Raw genomic sequence first — 17,007 nt, forward strand, 5'->3', positions numbered from 1 at the left:
TGGAAGCAGCCTCTGGCCATCTTCAAGAAAAAGACGCTAGCAGCCATAGGCACCAGGCCCTGGCAATTGAGAGGCAGCCAAGAGGCAAACGCGCTCGCCATCAGCCAATGACGGGATAGCCCAGGCAAGTCTGCAGGCTCTCCCAGCCGTGGCCAACGAGACAGAGCTCCACCACACTGCTGGTGGGAGCGAGCAGCCAGCTAAGTGTCTGTCGGGCCCGAGAGCAGATCCAACCAAGCGGCGGAGCTGGAGCCTGGGCCAATCGGACACGGCCTCGGCCGGGCCGGGCGCTAGGTGCTTGGGCCAATGAAATGCTCCGCTGCGGCCGCGGGAAACCGCGCCGAGAAACGCGGTGGACCGCGGGGCTGCGGGCCTAGGAAGCTGCGGGCGGCGCCCCCGCCCTGCTCGGCTCCCCCGCCGCCGCTGCCTCCCTGCTCTTCTTCCGAGGCGGCTTCTGGATGGGGGTCTTCTTCCGGGGGGTCTCGGGCGCGGCCGCAGCGGCCGCTGCCTTCTCGGGCGCCGTGGCCTCCGACGGCGCGGACGCGCGGGCCGTCGAGGCGGGGAGCACGGAGCGCTTGGCCTTCTGCGGCGGCGGCGGCTTCTCGCGTGGTCCCGGCGGCCCCTCGGCGCGGCCCAGGCTGCGAGTCTTGTCGCGCAGCTCGGCCGCCAGCAGAGAGGCCGCCTCGGGCGCGCTGCGCGGGGGCCCCCCGCGTCCGTGGGCTCCGAGAGACCCGGGCCGCGGCCGCGCGCTCGGGCCCGGGGCGGCGAGGCTGCGGCCGGGGCGGGGACCTCCTCGGCCGGGCCCGCGGGCTGCACCGACGTGTTGCTGGGGGTCCGTTTCCTCCCGCTAGGGCTCGGCGCAGCCACGCGGCCCGCGGGCGGCGGGGACGGTGCAGCGGTCGCGGAGCCCTGCTTGCCGTGGATCCAGGACACCTTAGGCTTGGTGGCAGGGTCGGGTGGCGGCGGTTTCCTGCGCTCGGGCGACGGAGACAGGGACAGGCCCCCAGCCTCAGCTCGGGCCCGGGCCGGCCGGGCCTCGCGCCGGGCCACACGCGCGTACAGCGCCCCCCCGGGCCCCTCCACGCTGGACGCCGAGCGCTCGCTGTCTGAGGACGCGGGGAGAGCCGCTGCCTCCTCCGCGGGCGCCGGGGTGCTCGTGGGCGCTAGGGATGGAGCGGGCACCTCCGCCGGAGCAGCAGCTTCCGAGTCTCGGCTCTCGGTCGTCGCCTCTAACAAAGGAAGGACAAGCGAGTCACAACATCCAAGAACAGCGCGCGGATCTAACCTCCACGCGTGGCCCTCCCTCCTCTGCCGAGGCCCAGCTGTCCCTGTGTGGACCCGACATTCAGGCGTGCCTGGTGCTTCGATTGCACTGCCACACACTTTGTGGGCATCCCCAGGGTGTGGGCTGACTGCTGGGGACCAGGGACACTTTTTCCAGTGCTCGGGCTCCAGACCTTGTGCCCCTCCCCCACCGCATCCCGGTCTTGGGCCACAGTCATCAACTTTAAGGGGATTCATGCCCTTTAAGAAGTAAGGTTTTTGATGTTGAGTCACTTGCCGAAGGTCACCCAGTGGCACCAAAGGACAGGCCAGTTCCTTCCCACTTGGTTCGTTGTTTCTGTCTGCCATTCCCTATCCGGGTCCAGTCCCAGAATGACTGACTAGGAACAAGAGGTCCCACCTACCCCTCCGTGACTCACCCCGGCAGGACAGAGGTGTTCAGCTTTGTAGCTGCAGGCCTGTGGCCGACAACTCCTGGTGCCCTGATCCCCCTGCCTCCACCTCCAGCACAGATAGCAAGGCCTTTCACTGCGGCAGGGGGATGCCCACGCAGGGCCACACTCACCCTCGTGGGGCACGCAGTACACAGGGCCTTCGTCGGTAGTGTCGAAGGAGGAGAAGGAAGCCCTGGAGGACCACGATGGAGAGGGCTGCTCCAGCCCCGAGGGCGGCTCCAGGAAACTGCAGTTGAGTGTGTTGTCTAGGTCATGGTGGGCCACTGAAAAAACGAGTGAGGCAGAGTTCGGGGGATCCTGCCTTTCCCCAGCCCGTGCCTTTAATTAGCTAAACGTGAGCGCAGTGGTCATGACCAGCCCCTCCAGAAAGCTGCAGGGGGAACATGGCGTTAAGTGAGTCACATTAGGTCCAAGCTGAAGAATGGGGATCCAGAAACCCAGAAGGTAAAGGGAAACATGAAAGGACCTGGGTATGGTGGTGCATGACTGTGAGCTTGAGGCTAGCCTGGGCTGCACAGCTGAGTTCCAGGACAACCTAGCCTAGAGTATTAGACCCTGTCTCAACCTCCCCCCCCCCGGAAAAAAAACCCAAAAACAAACAAACAAACAAACCAAAAAAACCCCCAGGCTGGAGAAATGGCTAGGAGCACTGGTGCCCTCTTCTGGCTTCCACAGGCACCAGGAACACAAGTGGTGTACACACACACACACACACACACACACGAAGGCAAAACACCTTACACATAAAATGAGTAAAAGAATTTTAAAAGATGGCTTTAAAAACAAGCTGAAAAGGATGCAAGCCAAATGCAGTCAGGCAGGGAGCTGAACGAGTAGGCTAAGTGTACGGAAAACCAGAGACTCTGGCACATGTGGCCGGGAAAGGCCACCACGTTCTCCAACCAAGTCTGGACTCTGCCTGGTGGGACTTGGGGACCCCTGGAGCACTTCAGAGTCCAAATGTGCGGGGGCAAGACAACTGCTGGGCTCCGGCTCTCCCCCAGCAGCCTCCATTTATCAAGGCTCAGCCCTGACGCCTCTGCTCCTAGGATTCTGCTGCTAACAGGAACCAAGGCATTTCCCAGCTGTCCCCTTTACCTCCCGAGGGACTGAATGATCGCCACCAGTCTTCAGAAAGAAGTTGCCTAAAGGAAGGGGCCACCTACTTGTCTGTCCTCACACTGACATCGAGAGACTCTGCCACTAGCTCCCCTGCGGCTCTGAGTCTCAACTAGGGTCGAGACCTGCGGGTCAGGCGGCCTGCCACGCAATCATTTATGGATTCCCATGCCTCCCGCATACCCCGCAGCGTCTGCCCGCACATCTAGCACTCCTTCCCTCGCTACAGCCTCGCCCATAGCAACGTCCTCCCTTTCTTTCTCCCGTGGCACCTTTCCGCTCCCACACACATCAAAACTCAGGCGCCCCCACGTCTACACTGCGTCTTGCACCCCTTTACATCAGTTTCTAGAAACCTCCTGTAGTGGGTTGCCCCTGAGTCCCGGAGGCCTACATTCTCACCTACGACTTTGGGCAGCTTCTGTCTGCGAAGCGGGATTCGGGGCAGCTTCATGCTGATGCGGCTGAAGCTCCCGCAAAGGCGTTGGGGGGCCTTCTTCCTTCCCAGCGCGAGTTCCCTGCGGGGGCGGGGCCTGAGCGAGGGGGCAGGGCGGGCCTGGGAGGGGCGGTTCGCTCTCGGCGGGGACAGAAAGGGGAGGGCCGGAAGAAAGGGCGGGCTGGGCCGGGGTGGGTCTGGACTCAAGAGGCACTCCCAGTCACCGAGAGCGTGAGATCGAAACCCCGCGGCGGTGGGGGCTGGCTTGGGGCCTCACCGGCGCGCCGGGTCCTTGCCCCGGCAGGCGCAGCAGCAGCCGAGCAGCGAGAGGAGCAGGCCGAGGAGCAGAGTGAGCAGCGCGCCCGCGCCCATCACACCTTTGCGCTGATTGGTCTCTGTGGGGAGCAGCGGCTCAGCGCAGGATCACGCACCCCACTTCATTCCCTGGCCCGACGTTCTTCACCCACTCACCCAGGTGGCAGGCACCGGTGACCGGGTCGCATGATTCCTCGTGACAGCTGCAGGCCTGGGCGCAGTCCACGCCATGGAGCCCGGCCGGGCACGTTACATTACAGCTGCAAAGTTTTGGGGTCAAGGAGGACTGCTGTGGCTCTCCAGAAGACTCCTCCCCCAGCCCCGGCCGCCACGGGCTGGTCCCGGGTGCCCTAGTCAAGCCCCTGCTCCGCTCTCTAGAGACTGAAACCCACCCCCACCTGAGGGCGGGCACTCACTTGATAAGCACAGTCTGGAAATGTATGTGCGTGCTATCTGCAGGAGGGAGTCTGGGGGATGGTTACCAGAGACTGACTATTGTGCGAGAGGAGAAAGGAGATGCCAATCTAGACCACTGACTCGCTCTACACCCTATCTGTGCCACATCAGGATGCCACTTGGCCACTGCTGTCTGAGCGCAGCCTCCAAATCAGATACTGCCCCAAAGTGCTTGCTGACACATTCCCTGGAGTACAGGTCCCCGAGGTCTGACTGGAGGCCCTAGTGTGGGGTACATATACCCTACCCCTCTCCAGGTCCCCACTCACTGAGGTCCGTGAACACCAGGGCTGCAAAGGCAGCGCCCGGACTGGAAGTCACAGTGGCCGCTGGCGCAGTCAGAGCACACGAAGGCACAGTCCTCACCGTAAGTGCCGTTACTGCACTTGGTCTCGCACCTTGGTATCAAGAGAAGAGTCGTGAGCGGAAATGTAAGTCAAAGGCCGCAGGCCTACAGAACCCACCATGCCGCGCCTGCGTGGGAGCCAGGACTAGGGAGCCGTGTGTCTGGGCCAAAGCAGGCACAAGCTGCTCACCGGTCGCCGATCCAGCCCGCATTGCAGCGCGTACACTTGCCAGTGACATGGTTGCAGGAATGCCCATCGCGGCAGGGCGGGCAGCGGTGGCCACAACCCTCGCCATAGAAACCTGTGGCGCAGGGCTGGTCACATTTGGTTCCGTTCCAGCCGGGTTCGCAGGTCACACAACGGCCATCGGCTACAGTGCATGGCTGCTGGCCCTTGCACTGGCCACACCTAGGGAAGGGTCAGGAAGCTGGACCGGATGGAGCTCCGCTTCACCCCTCCACCTTCCCGCTACCGGCCCCCAAGCTTACCGACGGCGACAGCCCAGGCCATAGAAGCCAGCGGGGCATGGCTCGCGACAATACTTGCCCCGGTAGCCCGGATCGCAGGCGCACGTGCCGTCCACCGGGTGGCACCGACCGCGGAGGCACTGGCAATAGCGATCGCAGCGTGCGCCGAACGTGTGCTCGCGACACTGGCAGCGGCCGCTCTGCTGCTCGCAGGGCGAGGAGTTGCAGGCGCACTGGTTGTTGCAGCTGCGGCCCCACCAGCCTGCGTGGCACAGGCAGGCGCCGGTCTGTGGATCGCACCTTGATGTGGCGCTGCAGTAGCACGCGCTAGCGCATTGCGCACCCCACCAGCCCGGCTCGCAGCGGCACGCGCCGCTCCGCGGGTGGCACGTGCCATGCTGGCACTGGCACGCATGCTCGCAGCGCGCACCCCAGCGGCGCGCGTGACACGTACACTGTCCGGTCACGTCCTCGCACTGTCCGTGCGGGTGGCAACTGCACCTCTCCTTGCAGTCGGGGCCCCAGAACTGGCGCGGGCACTCTGCAAGAACCAGGGGGTGGTGGTGTGTGAATTGTTAGCCTGCATACACCCTACCCTCAGCTCTGCCATAGCTAGCCCCCAGAGCCAACCCACCCCCAATCTGCCTCCCTGCTTCATTTCTCTAGTTTTCCAGCCAGGCTGCCCAATATCCAATCCCACCTCGCCCCGCGCTCACTAGTGTCGCAGTTGGCACCGAAGTAACCATGTCGGCAGCGGCACTCGCCTGGCCGCACACACACCTCGTTTTCTGAGCACGTGGAATTGCCTTCACACACCGCTGCAGACAAGAAGAGCTGAGCTGCAGCGCATGCTCTTTCCACATCCGCCCTGGACCCGCCTGCCCAGGACCCCAGAAAGCCCCACTCACTCACCGATCCCACACTCATCCCCCAGCTGCCTCCAGCCAGCGCAGCAGGTGAGCACCTGGGAACTTCAAGCAGAGGAGGGACGTCTGAGCCTGACGCCCTTCCCCCACACTCCGTCCCCAGCCTTCACAGTGTCCTGAGTTGGGGAGGTGGTTGGACACCCAAGCCGGACGCCTGCTAGACAGTGGTGGGCAAGGGGAAGTCTATACCAAAGGAGCAAAGAGCAAGCCCCCAGGAGCTCACACCCAAGAACTGTCACCTACAGGGGCTCCTCCATCTCAAGGGTAAGAAACAGGACACAGGGAGGCCCAGAAGGGTCTGCGGTGAATACGGAGTAGGGAGCCACCTGCCTCTCGGGACCCTTGGATGGTCTAGCACTCTCAGCGCTAGGGGTGTTAGGGACCCAAATGTGACATGACTGGGCTGACACCACTGCCAGATGGGCCGGAGGGCACTGGGATGCCCACGTGGGTCTAACACCCAGGGTGAGGGGAGGGATGAGGCCAAGTGTAGACCCTGCGGAGTTCCTCCAGGGGGTCTCCTGGAGGCAGGCACCTGGGGACCTTGCTGTAGGCCAGGGGACCCACATGTGGGAGTCAAAGTAAACAGGCCCAATGCCTTCCAGAAGCAGGGCGGCTGGAGTATCGCCTTGTATTTAATGTTCTCCTCCTGTTCATTTGACCTTGCCAAGTGCGTGCTGTGTCGGGGCTTCAGGGGACTGTGCTGAGGATGAAGCCGGGGGCTCCACCCCAGCAGCCAAACTTCTGACTGCAGCATTTCAGGGCAGTACATCCTGGAAAGGCCCGCTTTGAGGAATTGAGCTTGGTGTGTGCCCTTTAAGGTAGAAGGACAGTCACTGAAGCCATAGCTTCCTGGGGTCCAGAGTTTTGCCTCAGTCCTACAGAAATACAGCATTCACTTACATTTTAGAGAAAATGAGTGTGCTTCCTCTGGGGTGTGTGGACTTAGAACAGAGCAAGGGGGGGGGCAGGTTGAAAGAAAAGCTTCACACTGCCCCAGACCAGTTTGGAGTAATAGTCATACTGTAGCTAGGCTCCAGTTGCCTCAAAAGGCTCCCTGCCCAGCCAAAGAGTCCTGTTCTCCCTCAGATCAAAGTTGGGACCTGAGGGACAGGGCCCATAAAACCGTAAACTAAGGGAACAGGCTTTGCATATTTTTTCACAAATAAAAGTGGAAACCACAGAAAATCAATCGAGACAGGCCTGTTTTTGCAGCCCCCATTGACCTACCCACCTTGCCCCAGGGATGCCAAGGATCCCTTCTCAGAGAGACCCAAGTCCATCAGCCCATCTCCTCTTACTTCCACCTGGGTTTAGACCAGACTCTGCAGACAGTACTCCTTCACAGTTGCTAGGTGGCCTGCTGGGAGCCCTGTCCTCCCTGGCCGGCCTAGCACCCAGTTCTGTGGTTATGAGTGTGGTTCTAGGGCCACACTCAGTGGTGTTTATAGGTGGGGCAGCGTAAGTTGGAGAGCAGACTGCAGCAACTAGCAAACCTGCGTGCATTTTAGAGCTCTCCTCCTGCCAGGTGCGTGGGTCCCGTTCTTTAAAACAAACAAACAAACAAACATACATTTATCCCCCTCCCACCCCCCAAGTGAGCACATGTGTGTGTGTGTGTGTGTGTGTGTGTGTGTGTGTGTGTGTGTGTGTGAGAGAGAGAGAGAGAGAGAGAGAGAGAGAGAGAGCACATAAACCATTGTGTGCATGTGGAGGTTGAGGACAACTTGTGGAAGTCAGTTTTCTCCTTCCACCATGAGGGTTCCGGCAACTGAACTCAGATCATCATGGCGGCACGTCCCTTTACCCACAGCTCAGCAGCCTCGGGGCCCACTCTTTAGCTAAAGAACCTGCAGCTCAGAGAAGTTAAGTTCCTCGCCTGCACAGGTCAATTCACAGTCAAGAGAGCAAGCCTCTGAGTGCAGCGGGACTCTCCGCAGACTCAAGCCCGTCGGGCTTCACCAAGAACAAGCCTTGCAGACAGCGACAGCCTGGCGAACTCGTCCAACAGCTTACAAAGGCGAGTACCTGCTCTCTGAGCGAGTGCTCCAAGCCAGCGTGTGGCGCCAAGGCTGATGCTCTGGAGCCACTGTCACGGCTGTGTGGGACCCGCTCTCTCCCCCACCTTAGATCTATGTCTGTCCCTGGTCACTCCCAGTTCCAACCAAGGAGGCTTCTGTGCCTGCTGCTTCCCTGAGTTCCCACATGCCTGGCTCCCCACTTGCCCCCAGACATGGCTCTTCTCCAGGGAGCTCCTCCAGGCCCACCAGGTAGGAGTGATACCATGGGATCCTCTCCAGTGTGCCCTGCCCACTGGATGATGACATCACAACCCAGAGAGCTCAGGAGCGTCCAACACCAATCTCCTCTGTTCTGTCTCCTCCATGCTGGGAAGCTGAGACCATGCTCACCCCATCCCCTGAGAAAGAGGCCTGCTTTCTCTCCCCCAGCCTCCAGAGAGCCACCCTCACCTAGCCAACCACCTTCTGCCTTCCTGCCTCGCAGCTCACGCTTACCTGGCTAGTGTCCCCTCCATGAAAAGCAGCCTCAGTCTCAGCACAAGGCACACCTCATGTGGCCCTGGCATCTCTTCGGTATGCGCCCCCAACCCCCAGCATCTGCAGGGCTTCCAAGGAACCTTCTAGAAGGGGGAGGGGTGGTGAGCTGTGCCTCAAATACCCTCCTTCTGTCCTGTAGGCCTGTGCTCATCATGGCGGGTCTGCCCGATGATGCTAAAGGAAACGACACTCGCAGCTCAGTACCCACTGCAGAGTCCTTGTACTAACAGGCCCAGCGAGCCGCAGTGGGTGCGTGCACAGCGTGATGAGCTCGCTCGCACCTCTCCCTCCTGGACCTCATTCACTATAACCACAAGGATGGCCCAGACCTGGGTGGGCACAGTCCAGAGACCGTTCTTCCCACAAACACCCCCAACACACAGTCACGGCAACCTACCCCCACCTCCAGCACCAGGAGCTGAGGTCCATTTAACCCTATTTTACAGAGATGGAAATAGACCCAGAAAATCCAAGTATTTGTTCAGATCCAGACAGCTGGGGCAGTCTGCCGCCAGGGTGCGAGGGCAAATAAATGCATCCCGGCTGTGGGTTACAGAGACAGACAGCCCACCTCCTCCGAGGTCGGCCGGCGGGACTCTTGGAGGCCAAGGGCTCCCCAACTCCAGCTTGACCCACCACCCTAGCCCTATCTCTCGGCCAGCCCGTCGGAGGAGGAGAAGGCCTGGTGTGGGCTGACGGCCCTCCCCAGGCACCGCCCCGCCTGCCTCTGCCGCTGCATTCCTGGGGCCGGGGAGGCCCGGGACGAGGCGGCGGCGGCGGCGATGCGAAGCAGATGGCTAGCCAGGCGGGCCCCCGCCTCCGAGGCGGGGCTCACGGCCGGGAGTGGTCTGCGGCGTCTCCGCTCGATTTCGGAAACGGCGCGGTCGGCTAGCAGCCCCTTGTCTACTTGGACCCTCCGAACCCTGGCTGACGTTTCGCACCCCCGGGGGGCCTTAGACCCAGAGCGCCCCCGGGGGCCCCAGCCTGGAGTGCCAAAACAGTCTCCCCAGCACCCCAGAGGCGCCCCACCGCGGGTTCCTCGCCTCTGTGCAGAGATGACTGGAGCGCGTCGTGGATCGGGCCAGTCGACAGGTCTCGGTTTCTGCGCCTACTCCGCGTCGCTCTTCACCCTCCGCGCAGGCTCCGGGCTCCTCTGCCTTCTGGCTGGGCCTGTCCCACACGGGCTTCCCCAGCAAGATCCGCTCAGACACCCACCTCCAGGCACCCAGTGTCCGCCCCTAGGAGCCCACAGGGGTTCCCACGTCCTCCCATCACGCGTCCATCATTGTCCTCAGCACTCCGGTTTCTGGTCCAACGTGAGCGCTGGCTTTTCCGTGCTCACTTCCACCACCATCCTCCTCCCACCCTGCGCCCAATAACCGAGACAAATCCGTCCTTCCAAGTCTCGAGACTCCCCCAGTGCCCAGCTCGCCCGAGGGTTGCTCCTTCGCCCTTCTCGGCCCCACTCTAGGCTCAAGCCACTGGCTCCGGGAGCCCGTGCACATGCTATTCCTCCCCTCGGAATGCCCTGCCTTGGCTTCGAGAGTAGCTCTTTTCTGGTCTTTCCTGGCATTTTTGGACACCACACAGTGCCACTTCTGGGGCCCCACAGCACCCTGTTATCCCTCAGGTGATTTCTGGTCCAGTCGGCCCTCCGATGCACCCCGGGGGCCCAGACTCGGCCTGGAACTGAGCCCAAGTCGCGCGGGAGGCCCCAGGGGCTCGTGCGACCGACCAGTCTAGCGAGGTCCTGGGTACCCCGGACCGCAATGGGGCGCCGCTACCCCCAGCCCGCTTCGCGCCCCACGCCTCGGACAGGCCCAGCTCCTACCCGGGCGCGCGGCACACGTTGCGGCCTCGCGGGTTCAACTCCTGGGGCGCCGCGAGACCCGGCAGCAGCCAGAGCAGCAGCAGCAGCGGCGGCGGCCCTCGGGCTCCCTGGCACCGCGCCGGCCCGGCCCCCCGGGACCCTGCGCCCTCCATGAGGCGCGGGGCAGGCGCGGGTGGGCGCGGGCGCGGGTGCGGCCGCGGCGAGGGCGGCCGGAAGCGGAGTGCGAGGCCGGGCGGGGGGCGGCAGGAGGGGCGCCGGGCCGGGCAGGAAATTCCACATCGGCTCCCTGATCCTGGGCCAGCGCGGCCGGCCAGGCGGCAGCGCCCGCCCCGCGCGCCAGACCCCACCCTCCAGCCGCGCCTCCGCCCCTCTGCTCGGCCCCCGCCCCCACCTGGCCACGCACGAACTCCGGGGCGAACTTGGTGGAGGCCCGCGCAGAGCTGCGGGAGCCCACGAAGGAGTCCTGGTCCGCACCTTTCTCCTCCCTCGCCAGACAGCTCTGGAGCCGCCAGGCCCGGGAGGGAAGGGGCCCCAGCGAAGGCCCTGGGTCACACACCGGCCAAGAACCCCCAGTTGTCCTGTGGTGTGTGGTCAGCATCTCCTGCAGCGTGCAAGAGACAACTAAGCAAGATGTAGGCAAAGACCCGTGGAAATGAACTGGAGGCCTAGAGAAAGGAGCTCAAGGCAGCAAATACTGGAGGTGGGAGCAGAAGGAACCAGCCAAGGTCTCTGATATGATGTGGAGGTAAAGACAGGGAAGGGGACATCGGAGGTGGAAACTGAAACTCAGAAGCCCAGTTAAGGGGTAGAGAGGAACTGGGGTGCCCAGAGGAACTGGGGTGCCCAGGGTATGGATTCAGCTCAAGAAGGTTACTGGCTCCCAAGTGGGAAAAGTCCCCAAGGTGGCGTCAAGGTTGATTGGAGACCCCTGTTACATCAGGACAAGCAGGGCCACAGGGAAGCTACCAAGTAGGCCGATCTGTCTCTACCGAACCTGCTTTTCACTTTGGTTCCTGTGTACCTCACTCCCTAAACATCTACCAGTGAGCTGTCAGGTAGTTTCCTTCACCAGGAACCTCCAGTGACCTCGGTATGACATCGGCATGCCTGTCAAAGGGGCTGCAGAATCAGTGACCATCATAGCGTCAACTTGGCTGTGACTAAGACATCCTTCTCCCGTCTCTGCATAAGCTCAGCAGCCATGGAGGCTTAGGGCAGGAGCCCTGTCGGCCCTTACTGTTAGCTGTGAAGCTCGGCTGTGATCACTGCCTTGAATCACTGGCTTCACCCAGGGACAGCCGAACACAATACTTATGGTGACCACAGCCCAGGTCTGAGAGGAGAGAGTCCAGAAAAGCAAGAGAGCTCAGGAGGCAGGCTGTGCCCGAGACTCCAAGCAGGCTCCCGTTGGCAGCCAGGTCCCACCAAGGAGGAGTTTGTTTCTGACTTGAGGGGAAAATTAGACAACACCCTCTTGGGTAGCAAGCAGAAGGCCCGTGTCAGGGGCAGGTGGTGTAGAGGGAGCCTGAAGGACTGAGTTGGAACTAGAGTAACAGGCAGGCCCAAGGCCATAGTCATTAGCAGGCTGGGGGTGGGGTTGGGACCTCACCTCTCTTCTCAGCCCTCAGCCTGGCTGAGGTGCAGGGGGGAGGTAAGGTGGGTAAAAGGAAGTCTTCCCATGTGGTCACAAATGCAAACACTTCTCAACACAGGTAAATAAGCCAACCACTTCTGGGAAGCTAAGCTTGAGCACAGCCCTGCCCTCAGCTGTGCCCTCCCCACGGAGGCTCCCACGGCTGCCAGCAGCGGGGGGTCCCAGACTTCATAGGTACTGACCTCACTGGACCTGAGGGGACACCGCGGCTGGGCCAAGTTCCCCTGGCATGACCAACTCCCATGCCTGATGTCTGTGCAGACACAAGCCTCCTGAAACCCTCCTTACATGAGCTCCTCGGTGTCACCCATGGAGCCCACTTATCCGTCTTCCTAAGCCAGGGTGGGCTCCTGCCTGGGTACCTGGCGCACACCGCAGCCTTGTAGGTCCAACTCTTGGGATGGCGGTGGATGGTGACTTTGGATGTTGTCTTACTTTTCCTATCGCTGTGACAAAATATGTCGACAGAAGCCACTTAAAGCCAAGCTTTAATCCCAGCACTCGGGAGACAGGACCTTCATGAGTTTGAGGGCAGCCTGTTCTACCTACCCAGCAAGTTCTAATAAACCCAGGGATACAAGGAGATCTTGTCTCAAAAAATAGACAAATAAATAAAAATATTTGAAAAAGGTAAAGAGGTTCAGTTTGCTGTCGGGAGTATTGACACTGGGCACTGGAGGACATCAGAGACTTCACACCCTCCTGGTTGCAGGCCTCAGAGTGCAGTCCGGACAGAGCCAGAATACAGGACTAGAAAAACCTGTACGACCTCAGAGGGCTCCCCCTACTCTTTGGCCAACCCTTCTGTAAACCTTGGCCACATTTGGCTTGGGTAACAACAGTGTTAGCAGACTGGTACACAAAGTACTCACTCCGAGACCTGCAAAACGGTGTTTCTACCTGGAACTGGGGAGATGACCCTGGAGGACGAGGCCATCTGCCCTTGAGAGAAGTGATTCTTCAGGCAGCTGTCAACATTTGGGGGTTTGTCACCCTGAGGTATCTGTGTAATACCATGTTTCCCAGGGGCCCAAGATCCTAAAACAGTAAGGTTCCAGACGAAGCTTGCTGGTAGGTATCAACTCCAAGCCTCCAATCCACTGCCTTCAGGGATCCAGAGCGACCAACTACCCTTTCTCAGGCCATCCCTCCATCACACCACCCCTTTGTACTCTCCCCTTCCTTGAAAGGGCCCCAGTGGAAAGACAGGATGCTCCTCTGCACAGCTGTCCATTCCAGCAAGAGGCCTGTGTCCTGTGATGGGAATCTGCAGTTGAAGACCTTGGAGCAAAAGGCAGGGAAGGTGATCTGGAAGCAAGGTTGATGCTTGGACCCCGAGTCCATCCATGTTGGGCACAGGCCATGCCAGACAGCTCCCAAAGGATAGGGGAGGTGCTAGTGAAGGTGACTAGAGACCTCACCTGCTATGCTAATGTGGCCCCCACGATGATTACCCAAGGGCATCTGACAAACTTTTGGGAAGTCAGGAGGTGGGAGGAAGTCCTATATAGGCACCCACAATTGGGCCTGTGCCTTGGTCCACCCCTCCTCTTGTACCTTAGATCTATCTCCTGACACAGACCAGGACTTACTGTCCTGTCCCACACCGCCGGTCCATTTTCATGAATGGAACACATTCTAGGCAAGTGCTCCAGCACTGAGTGACACCCCCAGCCCTCAGAGATTTCTATCTTAAGACATCTAGTGAAGTGAATCACCCTGGGCTCTCCAAGGAAGATGGGACTAGGTTACTCCTTGGGCACCACTGCCAGAGTCTGCACCACCCAGTGGCATGCTGCCTAGGGACTAGAGTGGATATAGGGCAGCAGGAGCTGCTGAGTGACAGGGCAGACATTCTAGATGTCCTGATCGGGAGAAAGAAAGCTATTTGACACCTCAGTAGGCAGGTCCTGATCTCTGGGACCAACATCCTTTCAGCTTGGGGAGCTTATCAACTGTCTGGAGCAGGGTAGTGACCTCGTGGTGCCATTTGGCATAGAGCAGGGCCTCAGTTCCCATGCCAAGCCCATCCCCCAGGGCAGCTGACTTGAAAACTGTGCCTCCCTGGATGTCACTCAGAGAGGCACTGACTGGAGAGGAAAGAAACCCAGACTGTGGCCATAGAAGACACACCACCTTTTGCAGAATGTTTTATTTCATTTTTCAACAATACTGAGTCAGAAACACACACAGCTACAGGGCATCTCCTTATCCTTAGGATCAGTTCCAGGTATATGGTTTCTTGTGTCCCTTGAGAGCTCTCCAGCTGCTCCAGGTCCTGGCTGCAGCTGGAGCTGCTCACCAGACCATGTGGTTCACAGAAAGAAAGGAGCCATGAGCTTTGGCCACAGCCAGCAAAGCTGCCAGCCCCCAGGACCTCTTGCAGGAGGGACCTTACTTAACCCATCGGGGACCAGACTAAGGGGAAGAAGAGGCCAAATAGAGACACCAGCCCTTCCGAGTTCCCAGAGGGTGGGCCTGATCACCCCTCAGATGACAGCAGCCTTTCTGTAGCACTTCTCTTTGTAATATAATTCACAGCCAGAGTTTGCAAATGCTGGCAGCAGGCTGGCTGGAGACACAAGAAAAGGGCAGCTGGTGAACCAGGAGGGCTTGGGAAGGGCCCTACCCTGGAGCCTGGTGTCCAACCCGGGCCTATGGCCTTCACCGCCCCAGCTCCCCCCAAACACTGGGCACGAGAGTCCTAGTCCTCACTAGAGTTGTCAAACTCCTCCCAGTCCGACACACTCATCACTTCGGAGGCAAAGTCTGCATCTGCCTGGCTACGGTTGGGGGTCCCTCGGGGTGGCTCACAGAGCAGGGAGCGGGGCAGAGTGAGCACACAGGCTGCAAGGCCTGAGATGGAGTTGTTCAGCTGGGGCCCTTCTTCCCAGCAGTCTTTCTCCATGTCGTAGATGTGCACGTAGCCCATGCGGGTGCCTCGGTTGTGAGAGCGGCCACCCAGCACATATATCCTGTTGTCTAGGACAGCAATACCAGGCTCACCATGCCCCGCCGGGAGTGGGCAGACTGTTGACCACTGCCGAGACGTGCAGCTGTAGCAAGCCACCTGCAAAGCCAAGGTTAAGGTCAACAAGGCAGCTTCTGAGAGGCTTCCAGCCACCCCAGACACTTTGTCACCTGCTCCTCCTCGCCTCGCTCAGCTGTAGGCCATCACCTTGCCTCCCCAGCCTTCAGCGAAGAGTGCACGAGTCTCCATGTCCAGTCCGCTTCTCTCCTGTTCCCATGGACCCCACTAACATCTCCCCTCCTTTACAGCACCCCTGCTCATACTCATGAGCGTGTGTGGAAGCAGTTACTTGCTGACCAATCATGACCACCAGCCTTCTTTTCAAAAACAGTCAAGGCAGTAAAAAACACTCAATCCACTAGTAATCCAAGGAATATAATACTAAAAACATCACCAGGTAACCAGCAACCATGGAAGAAAGGAAATCATAAAACCCAATGCTGGTGAAAGTGTGGCAAAGCTGGTGTGTACCTGTCTCACATGTCAGGAAGGAAGTTTAGTCGTATGTATTAAGAGACATTTAAATCTCTTCTTCAAGCCGGGCAGTCATGACGCACGCTTTTAATCCCGGCGGGGGCAGAGGCAGGCAGCTCCTTTTGAGTTCTAGGCCAGCCTGGTCTATACAGCAAGTTGGGGTGCATATCCAGACCCTGTTTTATAAACAAACAAATAAATACAACCATGCAGTCCTGGCTAGCTGGACTCTGGTGTGTGGACCACACAGATCTGGGACTTGTGGCAATTCCCTTACTTTACAGTTTTTTTTTGTTTTGTTTTATTTGAGACAGGATCTAGATACATCACACTCTCTAGCCTATAACTCTCTACGTAGACCAGAGTGACTTCAAACTTGCAGAGTCAGCTCAGGAGTGAGCCACTGTGGCCAGTCTGCAGATAGCTCTGACTTAAGGGTTCACTTAAAACTTTCCAGATTTATATTGCTGTAAACTTTGGCCAAAACCATGGTTCATGGCTGGACTTGGCCTTTTCATGAGCTCGTTAACCCAGTCTAATTCTTGTGTGATAATGGGTGAGAGGGAGAGCCGCAGCCCAGGTCAGGTACTCCACCTTGAAGGGAACAACTGGGCTCCCACAGCACCCCCTGTGGCTAAGTGATGACAGCCCGTAGGGTGGGGCTAAACGTGTGTGTCTGCGTGTGGAGGCCAGAGGCCAACCTCCCAGGACACTTCTCAGAAGTCACCCATCTGGCTTTCTGAGACAGGATCTCTCACTGAGACCTGGGCTCAACAATCAGGTTGGCCAGCAAGCTCCAGAGAGCTGCCTGTCTCACAGCAGGCACCCCAGGCCAGTGTGGATGTGGTGTGGCAGAGACGAAGCCTGGTCCACACGCTGGTACGGAAAGCACTGTACGGACTGAGCGGTTTTCCCAGCCTGGTTAAACGGACATCGGAGCTGGAGTGGCTTGTTACTAGGCTGTAGATATGCGGCTCGGCTCCCGGGGTCGGGGCGGGCAGCAGCTATGGAGCTGGCCCACTGCACAGGCTTGTGTTTCCACTAAAGAGTGAGGCAAGATTGCCAAGGTAAGAGTTCTGACAGAGCTACAAAGTGAGTTCAAGGCCAGCTTGGGCAACTTTCCTCAAAATAAAAAGTAAAAAGATATCTGTAGATTAACTCTGTGGCAGAGGGTTTCTCTAGCACCTGTGAGATCCTGGGTTTAATAATTTCCCGACACACACACACACACACACACACACACACACACCACACACATACATACACACATACACACATACATACACACATACACACACACACACATACACACACATACATACACACATACACACTCACACATACACACACACACATACACACTCACACACACATACACACACACATACACACACACACACACACACACACACACACACACACTAAATGCTGGTGAGAAAAGCACATTTTGTTTAATTTCATTTTACTGTGTAGCCCAGGCTGATCTCAAACTTGCAATCCTCCAGCCTCAGAGTAGAGTGCTGAGGTTACAGGAATGGACTCCACACTTGGCTTGGGATGCTCTTTGACTATGGCTAGAAGCAAGTCGCAGACAGCCTGAAAGCGGGCAGCACAAGCAGAGGGTGAGTGCTTCTCACTCCTCTCCAGTCTTTGT

At 59.1% G+C, this 17,007-nt stretch overlaps 2 protein-coding genes across 3 annotated transcripts in view; both read right to left on the reverse strand.

Moving 5' to 3' along the window:
* Positions 1-276: 276 nt before the first annotated feature.
* Scarf2 (scavenger receptor class F member 2) lies at positions 277-10,361 on the reverse strand. Its single transcript, XM_028860366.2, is given in 12 exon segments — positions 277-711; positions 714-1,229; positions 1,850-2,002; positions 3,261-3,376; positions 3,572-3,689; positions 3,766-3,869; positions 4,335-4,463; positions 4,602-4,820; positions 4,901-5,420; positions 5,596-5,697; positions 5,792-5,850; positions 10,195-10,361. Coding segments are annotated over 12 exon segments (2,526 nt in total). The 5' UTR covers positions 10,347-10,361; the 3' UTR covers positions 277-373.
* Positions 10,362-13,985: 3,624 nt separating this feature from the next.
* The window catches only part of Klhl22 (kelch like family member 22), a 42,190-nt gene continuing 39,168 nt past the window's right edge, over positions 13,986-17,007 (reverse strand). For both annotated transcript variants that reach the window (XM_028860354.2, XM_037209944.1), the window contains exon 7: positions 13,986-14,918. In XM_028860354.2, coding sequence (XP_028716187.1) covers positions 14,553-14,918 — 366 coding nt within the window. In that variant the 3' untranslated portion in view covers positions 13,986-14,552. The remainder of the gene's footprint in view (positions 14,919-17,007) is intronic.

The sequence above is a fragment of the Peromyscus leucopus genome, chromosome 12 (assembly GCF_004664715.2).
Source record: "Peromyscus leucopus breed LL Stock chromosome 12, UCI_PerLeu_2.1, whole genome shotgun sequence".
Taxonomy (NCBI): Eukaryota; Metazoa; Chordata; class Mammalia; order Rodentia; family Cricetidae; genus Peromyscus; species Peromyscus leucopus.